The following is an 8,985-nucleotide window of genomic DNA, read 5'->3' as shown; positions in this document are numbered from 1 at the left end:
CTTTCTAAATATCATATATAATTCAATCACATGATCCACAATTTTAGATTTTATTTACAATACTTTTATTATCAATGCTATAATAAAGTTTTTTTTATCTCTTAAATGAACGTTTGAGATATGGAGTGTGTTATTATAGTTTGTATTTAAGCTACAAATTATTATAATGTTTGAGAAAATTATGAATAGTAAAAAGAAAAATGAGTAATAAAAAACAGTGAAAGGGAAGAAAAAATAGTGAATGGAGGAACAAATAACAGTGATAGATGAGAAATACGAAAAAAAAAATAGAATAATCATAATTCTAATTTTAAAATTTTGATAACTTTCCACGAATATGGAGTACTTATTTCTTCCTAGTTTGAGGCCAAACATTTTCTACCTTTTCCTAAATTAAAAGTGCATAATTTAACAAATTCATAATATGAGTTTACAAATAATAAAGTTCACAAATTTGAATATGGTGTAATATTTATTAGCATTTAAAAGTTCAACATTTAATTAAGCTATTATACAATATTTTTACTCCTTCAATGTGTAGGATAAGTTTGAAGTTTTTTTTTTCATCACATGCCAAATAAATTATTTTAACATTTTTTTTAGTACAATAGATGGTTCAAAACACGTAGTATATATATATATAGTGTAGTATATATAGGAAAAAAGGGAAAGAAAAGTGGGAAAAAGTGATTTAAGAAAAAAGGCGATTGTAACCTTCCTTTATTATTTATATGTTAGAGTGAATATTTTTTCTTAAAATTACATTTTGACATAGTAATAATAAGGAAAATTATGATATAGATAAACTATAGTCTACCATGATAAATATAGCAATCTATTATTCGTCTTATCATAATATTTTTCTGTATCTTATAAAATTTTAGTTATTTTTCTATATTTAAAAATAGTCATTAATAATAACAATAATAATAATACGGTGGCGTTATATATATTTGAAATAATTTGAAAGTGACATTGTTTTGGTAACAAGGAGTGTAACTCTCAAATAATAAATAGTATGGGTTAAAAGGAGCCACGTCAGGTTACAGATAGATGCTACGTCAGTGATAATGAAGCTTACTTGTCACGAAATCAGAGAATCACAACCATCGTCAGGCTAAAAAAAGTAGAGAGAAGAAGAAGAAGAAGAACACATGACCTTGACCGCAGCGAGAAATTTCTCTTTTCTGGTGGGCCCTACTCAATTAAAAATAGAAAGGAAAAATAAAAAAAGAAAGAAGAGAAAAACAGTTGTAAAAGTTTGATGAATGATTAGGGGGTCAGTCAATACATCAAATTCCATCCTCATTTATTAATGATTTTCTTTAGTCTGTTTGTGTGTGTGACACTGTCATTGAAATTAAAATTCTTATGTTTTAATAAAGTGATTATGAAAATAATAATGTGACATTCTTATATTTTTCAATTTTGCAAAAAGAGATAAAAGGAAAAAGAAAATAATAAAGTTCTTTGCCAAAAAAATAAATGAAAGAAAAGAAAAAGGAACTTCGTCCATGTTTTCTTGAATTTGGATTTATGTAATGCTTTGCTTTTTGCCAATCCAGGCCAGATACGTACATGTGATTTTCAATCTCTTTCTTTTTTTTTACATTTAAAAGTGAGATATCCACATTTACACTTCCAATCCTAAAAAGAAAAGTACATATATATAGAAATTACATGTAACTTACTAAAGTAGTTATTAAAAATATAGTGATTCAATAATAAATGAGATTGAAAAGAATAATAATGGAGAAAAAGGAGAGATTAACACACAATGATTTTATGTTGAAAACATTGAACTATCATAGTAAACAAACTTTGTTTCATATTCAGAAATAACAAGTTGTCTTATCAGAACATACTAATTTATAAATATTTATTTCACATATTTGGTATGAGATTTTGGAATGGTTTGACAACCATGACTCCGAAGAAACTTGGTTACCAAGCAAATTCAATGGCTTAAACTTGATCTAATGATCACAAATTAATGTTGAAAAATGTTAAAAAGTATAATGACTACTAATGAATCTTAGACAACGTCTTAAGATCCAATGACCTAAATTGTCTTCCAATAATAAATTCTTTGAATAACAAGAAGTATTCTTAAAAGAATCTTAAACATTATTTAACCAGAAAATAAAAAAGATAATATATATATATATATATATATATATATATATATATATATATATATATATATATATATATATATATATATATATATATATATATATGCGTGTGTAAAAAAAAATAGTAAACACGATGCAATAATATATTCTTCCTTTACTACATGTTGACTCAGACAACTTTCTCGTTTCGTTATTTACATTTTACCAATATTTTAGAAAACAAGAGAGAGTATGACCAGGGAAAAAGATTTTTTTTTGTTTTATTTTTAAAATTTAACTAAAAGTTGAATTTTTTTTAATCCACATGACTAAAACCTGTTAAACAAATGAAAAGAAAAGAAAATTTCCCAATAAACTAAAATAATGAAGAAAAATAAGAAAATTTGAGAATGAGTGTGTTATATAATAAGGCTAAAATTGTAATTCAATTGGATAACGAGAGGTTTATAAGTTTATTTGAAAATACCAATTAGTAATTTAATTTTTTTCTGTTTTAAGAAAAATGTGTATATATTCCAATTTGCAAATGGTGGAAAGGAAACTACAAAACAGAAGAGAATTTATGGGAAAGAGAGGAAATGAAAAGAAAAACTGAAGAAAGTGGGACCCATAACTACAGCTCTTAAGTCTTAGCCTTAGAGAGAGTGAGAGAGAGATGTGACCCCAAAATGATCTCATTTTCTTTGCAACCGTCAGATTGAAAACGATGCAACCTCTTCTTTCATTTCGCTCTCACTCACAAACACTCTCTTATAATTACCTTATTACCCTTCCCTTCACCATTTTCCTCCCCCCAATTTTACTCACTCACTCAACATTCAACAACAACTCCCATACCCAAACTCCCCTTCTCTCCCTTCTGGATTCTTGCGCCTTCAGAATCTTTTCCCCCATTATTCTCCCTGCTTCTTTCCTCACACTTCCTCCTCATAACCCAAACCCATTGGGATCCTCACGAGATAGATTCTTTCATCACCAACTTCCAACCTCTCACACCTACTACTTCTACTACTTTGCTAAATGCTGGAGTCGACCACCACCGACACGCCTTTTCTTCGCTTTGCCATTTTCAGGTTTTTGGATTTTCATTTCCTGTCTACTCCTCCTGCACGACCTCTTTCATTTGAGCTTCAACAGATTTTTTTCAAGGTTTGGCTTATACCTTTTTGCATTTGCTTTTTTTATTTTCATTTTTCATTTTTTATATAATTTTGAGAGAGGTCTGGAGTTTGATTTTAGATTCTGTTTTGTTTTTCGAGCTCGAGGAAGATGAAGGAAAATAAATAGGGAGAAATATGTTTGGATTTTGTTATTTGCAGATTTTCTTTCTTCTTTTTCTTTCTAATCAATAATCATTCATGTGGAGAGGTATTGATAAACTGAGTATTTGCTCTGCCTTTTTTCGTAGCTGGGGACCTTTGTCCCTTCTAATCGACTGAGACTGCTCAGTTTATCATCTTATCTTTAGCGTCTCGAAATTGTGTTTGATTGGACCACAGAATTGTTCGCTTTAATTTTTGTTTTCTGGTCTGTCTTTGTCCATATGCTGTCAGTTGTTCTCTTGTGTTCGAATTTCGTTTTTGCGCTCTGGAAGGTTAGGGAAGTTTCTTTAGATTTTACTCTAGTCCAGACCTTACCTTGGTTTTGGGAAATTGGTTTATTGGATAAGACATTAAGCAATTTTTGAATTGGAATCTCAATGACATAACAAATAGAAGTGAGCAAGAAACAATTTGACCACTATCCCTTATATTACTGGAGGGTATTGTTTGCACAAGTCAATTTCACATCCTATCAATCCTCTCTGTAGCAACAGAAGAGAGAAAAAAGGTCTGTTTGTGAACTATGATTTGTTATTTTTCTTGTGATTTGGACGATTAGAGATTCGATGCTGTCCTTTGTCATTTTGCCTAAGTTCTTTTGCAGTTGATGTGGATTTATTGTGTTTAAAAGCAGTTTCTATTGGTCTATATGCATACTGATTCTATTGATACTCTCATTGAGGAAGAGGATTGAAAAAAGATGTGCCAACAATCACATTGTTTTGTTTTATTTCAAGGACGTATTTTCCTTTGAAGTCATATTATCTTTTGTTATTAATTGATTGGGAGATCAAGATTAAGTGGACAAATGACGTGGTTGGGTTTTCATATCAAGCAAATTCTGTCGTCAATCCAAGCTAGGTGTTGGAAATAGTGTATGCTGAACTGTGATCTGATCATTTTGATTTTTCCATAAGAGTCTGCAGTAATTATATTGGACTTGAAAGTGGTTTGCAGTCATTGAGTCTTGCTACAGTGCATTTTGATCTCTTGCTCTGCACTTTTTTCCCCTTCCTAACAGCTCATGTAAGATTTTGAAAAACAGTAGCAGCTGAAGTTGGTCAACTGTGTTGGAGAATATTATTCGCACACTTCTCACAATTTGATGATAGTTTTCTTGTAGTGTTGCACACTGTTGAAGTTCGTTTGTCCTGCATCTTTTTTAGTTAAAATATCTTAGATGTAAAACTATCAACTTCCTCATATTTAAGCCATGATACAAATTAGGAGAGGAATTCTTTCCACGATCATCTATAGAGGTTATTGTCTGTTTAACGGAAGTTAACTCTACGTCATTCAAAAAGTGAAGGTAGATTGTGTCTTCTGCAACACATTGGGTATATCTTTGTAATTTTCATTGAAAAACTACTTTTAATGCTTTATTTGTTTATAAAACTATGTATTGTAAATGATTAGATGCACAACTTTTATTACAGACGGCTAGTCCTGTTGGTGATCTTGTATTTTCATCTAATATTGAAGTGAAGGCTTGACCTTGAAATGAGCTATATCCAAATAAAGTAGGAACACTGCAAATACAGCTGGACTTTACTGAACCTATATGGTTACATGGAACAGTTTGAAATTGAAAAATATTCAGATGATCAACAATCCTTGGGTACCTCTGGGCGAGTTTCTCTGTGTGCTACAAACCAAAATTTAAAGCTGCACGAGAAGTTCAAAAAAGAAAGGCATAGCTTTACATATGGTGACGTCCATGATTGCCCTTATAAAACTTCAAGAAATCATCAGAAGGATGAAATTTCAGGAAAGATAACCAAGAAGGATGAAATTGTGAGATACATGTCAAATTTACCTTGCTATCTAGAACGTGGTGAACACCCTCAGGAAAAAGTTCTTAGTGTGGGGGTTCTCAACTGGGGGCGTCTTGAAAAATGGCAGTATGGTCACAAACAATTATCAAGCAGAAGTAGCTGGAATCCAACAGTCAGAAGTAACGGATCTTCATCCTCTTCATCTGATAGCTTTTCTCCCCACTTTGGCAAAGATCACATCATTCCTCGTCCAAGATTACATCGGCCTTCACTCTATTCTCACCTGTTAGCTTCTCCTCATTCTCAATTTGTTAGATCCTATGGAGAAAGTGATGAAAAAGACAAAGATCTTAAATTTGTCCATAGTAACACCTTAAAAGGCCAAAGCAAGTCCATAAAAAGCAACCAGCATTCATGTAAATCTGATCGGGAAGTAAAGATAAAACAGGCAGACAGAGCAGGTCCAGAGACAGAAATTCTCCAAGAATGCAAAACTCTGCCAGATGTGCTAAACTATGAGGTTGCATCTTCTCAATGTGGGGAGCTTATTGGAGCAGATAAGTCTCATGCACAAAAAGATTCTGCGGATGAGCACGATGTGTTGGAAAGGCCTGAAGCAATTGTCCTTTTGCCCTGCAGCTTAGTGAAAATGAATGATAAACAAGTCCCCGAGCTTTCAGATTCTACATTCTTGTTAAGTCTACGGTCCAACAAAGCAAGTCAGCAATGCTCAATGAGGAGGTCAACAGCGAGTTTCTCTCCAGAGCTCAACTGCAAGATCCCAAACTCAAGCAAAGCACCTTGTGAAGTTAATGGAAATCAGTTTCCACTAAAGCAAAATTGTTCCACAAATGCATCCAGTAATTCTCGCTCTGTATCCAGGTCAGCTAAAGCAGGATGTAGTCCATGCAAATCTAGAGTATCTGCAGCAGAAACATCAGATGTTACACCTTTAAGTTCAGTGGTCATGGAGGCATCTATTGGATTGGATCTGAAAGCAAGCACAGTTACTGTTGAAAAAGCAAGAAGCCCTTCACCCTTTAGTCGATTAAGCATCAGCATGGGTAGGAGACGTAAAAGTTCCAATTCCGTGGGGAATTCCTGTGCTAGTGTTCAAGGTTCAGCTCACATATCTGTCCAATCTGGATCCGAGAATGCTATGCCTTCAGCTTGTTTGAGTGAGTTGAGAAATGATAAACCCATCAATACAAGCAGAGCTAGTTCCAGCCCTCTTAGAAGGTTGCTGGATCCTTTACTAAAGCCAAAGGCTGCAGTATATCATCATGCCGTAGAGCCTACAGAGAAAGACTTACATGATGTGCCTGATAAAATATATAACAGACAGTCAAATTCGTCAACCTTACAATCAAGGATGCTTAAGCTAGACATGGGCAGATGCAGGAAAATCAGTGTCAACGATACAGCTCTGGACAAGAAGCAGGGATCTTCTGTAGTTCATGCCCTTCTGCAAGTTGCATTTAAGAATGGTTTGCCTTTGTTCACTTTTGCGGTCGACAATGTTTCCAACATTCTTGCAGCCACGGTGAAGTTAACCAGTTCCAGAAAAGGGACAGTTAGCCATGTCTATACCTTCTTCATTGTTCAGGAGGTTAAAAGAAAAACTGGAAGTTGGATAAATCAAGGTAGCAAGGGGAAAGGTCGTGATTATGTCTCCAATGTCATTGCACAAATGAATGTTTCTGATTCAGAAATTTCCCGGGTGACCAGACCATATAATCCTTCTACCAGAGAGTTTGTGTTATTTTCTGTGGATTTGAAACAGGGAGATCACCAGACCTCAGATTTCCTACCAAACGAAGAGCTAGCTGCTATAATTGTCAAAATACCCCCCAAAATCAAGCAAGGCACTGCCACTGATGAGGTTAAAATAAATACTAACAAAAATTTGACCAAGGGTGGATCTAGAGAATGTTTTCCTCATTCCAAGGTTAGTGAGCCGGTTCAGCATCCTGCTGGTAGTGAGTCCTTTATTAGTACAACTGTTTTACTCCCAAGCGGTATCCATAGCCTCCCGAGTAAAGGCGGACCTTCATCACTAATTGAGCGTTGGACTTCTGGTGGATCATGCGACTGTGGGGGCTGGGATTTAGGTTGTAAACTCAGGGTTTTTGCCAATCAGAACCAAATAATCGAGAAATCAAGTTCTTCTCAACCTGTTCCACTAACAGATCAATTTAAGCTTTTCCCTCAGGTATGAATCTTTGATTTCTTGAAGCTAATATGAGAGCTAGTTGTTATGGTCATTGCATATTGTTTAGTTCAATCCTTTTGGTTCTTTGCTCACTCCTTTTGATTCTTTGCTCACTCCCAGGAAGGAGTACAAGAAAACCATTGCGTCTTGAGCCTGGCTGCTTTCAAAGATATGATATACTCAATTGAGTTTGATTCTTCTTTGCCACTTCTGCAAGCGTTCTCTATTTGTCTGGCAATGATAGACTGTAAGAACTCATCCGAACTTTCAGAATCAAGTATCTTATTTGAAGCAAAAACTTCTGGAGAATCAAAGTTAATGCATAATGATAGATTGTGGACTACTAATCTTGGTGAAAGAGAGGATCCTGCAGAACACATATCTTGTCCGCCACTTTCTCCTTTTGGAAGGGTCTAGCTGGAAACCTGGACTTTGTTGGATGTGTAAATGATTTCAGGTACACATTTCCAGGCCCGGCAATCACATTTTATTCTTGTTGATCGGGACCTTTCACAGATAGATCCAAAACCTGAAGGACCTTTTGTTAGATCCAAAACCTGAAGGACCTTTTGTTTCTAGAATGCTCTGTTCAATAGTGGTCAGTCTATACATAGTCTAAGGTCTTTGTAACTTTCAATATTTTTTTTTGGTTAACAATAGAGGAAAAATATAGTATGTACTTTTAAGGGAAGTAATCAATATCCATCTAAGTGTGCATATTCATGAGTAGATTGTGTAAATTTCTCTCGAACCCTCTTTCTCTGGATTCATCTTCCATCAATAACTCTACCTATACCGACTCACCTTGAGGTAGTTTCAGACAGGTTTCTTGTGAATGCCAGTGTGGTTCCTAATAATCTATCTTTCAAACCATACAATGATTCCTTTGCCATATTGGGTCATCTATCGAGAATAACAGTTGAGGTTCCATATCTCTGGTTAACATGAAGAAACTAATAGTGACTTTTTTTAAAAAAAAATTGGTTACCCATTTTTCTTCGACTTTGTCCTCTACTTCTAAATTCTTTTGTAATTACTAAATTTATACTCGATTGGGCTTCTTTTCCGTAATTTGTTGTGTGGGGATACCTTATCTCTCCATCCTTTTGTATCATTTTCTTTGATGATGAAAGTTCAGTATCTTATAAAAATAAATAATTTTAGAAGACGGCCAAGTCAAAGAAAAAAGAGTAACCAAAATCCAAAAAAAAAGTTACTATTAGTTACAGGATCACAATTTTTTTTTGACTAGAGGTTTCCCTCTTTGTCATATCAACGAATTGTTTCTTTTACAAACAAAAAAAAAGAAGTGAATAAATAAACGAAGAAACCAAGATTATTGTTTTGGTTTTTGAAAGTATAATGTTATGTTTTCCTATGTGTTGTTGGTTCAAACATATTTTCTTCCATGACAACATTGTGGCTACATGTATTCCATGTTTAACATGGCAAACTTGTTCTCAACTGTTTTCAAGTTCTATAAGCTAGTCGGTTTAAGTTGATGATGACAATGACTCGAGGGTTCAATAACTTGAAACCCA

The 8,985-nt window shown here is 33.9% G+C and overlaps 1 protein-coding gene across 1 annotated transcript; it reads left to right on the top strand.

Moving 5' to 3' along the window:
- Positions 1-2,819: 2,819 nt before the first annotated feature.
- On the top strand, positions 2,820-8,184 carry LOC101204783. The gene is made up of 3 exons (XM_004143162.3): positions 2,820-3,284; positions 4,894-7,444; positions 7,565-8,184. The coding sequence occupies exons 2-3, from the start codon at positions 5,027-5,029 to the stop codon at positions 7,859-7,861; spliced, it is 2,715 nt and encodes a 904-aa protein (XP_004143210.1). The 5' UTR covers positions 2,820-3,284; positions 4,894-5,026; the 3' UTR covers positions 7,862-8,184.
- Positions 8,185-8,985: the final 801 nt, after the last annotated feature.

The sequence above is a fragment of the Cucumis sativus genome, chromosome 6 (genome assembly GCF_000004075.3).
Source record: "Cucumis sativus cultivar 9930 chromosome 6, Cucumber_9930_V3, whole genome shotgun sequence".
Classification (NCBI taxonomy): Eukaryota; Viridiplantae; Streptophyta; class Magnoliopsida; order Cucurbitales; family Cucurbitaceae; genus Cucumis; species Cucumis sativus.
This window is presented reverse-complemented; position numbering and strand designations above follow the sequence as displayed.

Bases quoted from the DNA above. Each gene is read 5' to 3' on its own strand.
- LOC101204783 (XM_004143162.3), top strand. From the start codon at position 5,027: ATGGAACAGTTTGAAATTGAAAAATATTCAGATGATCAACAATCCTTG. The intron at 7,445-7,564 runs GTATGAATCTTT...GCTCACTCCCAG, and splicing joins AATTTAAGCTTTTCCCTCAG to GAAGGAGTACAAGAAAACCA.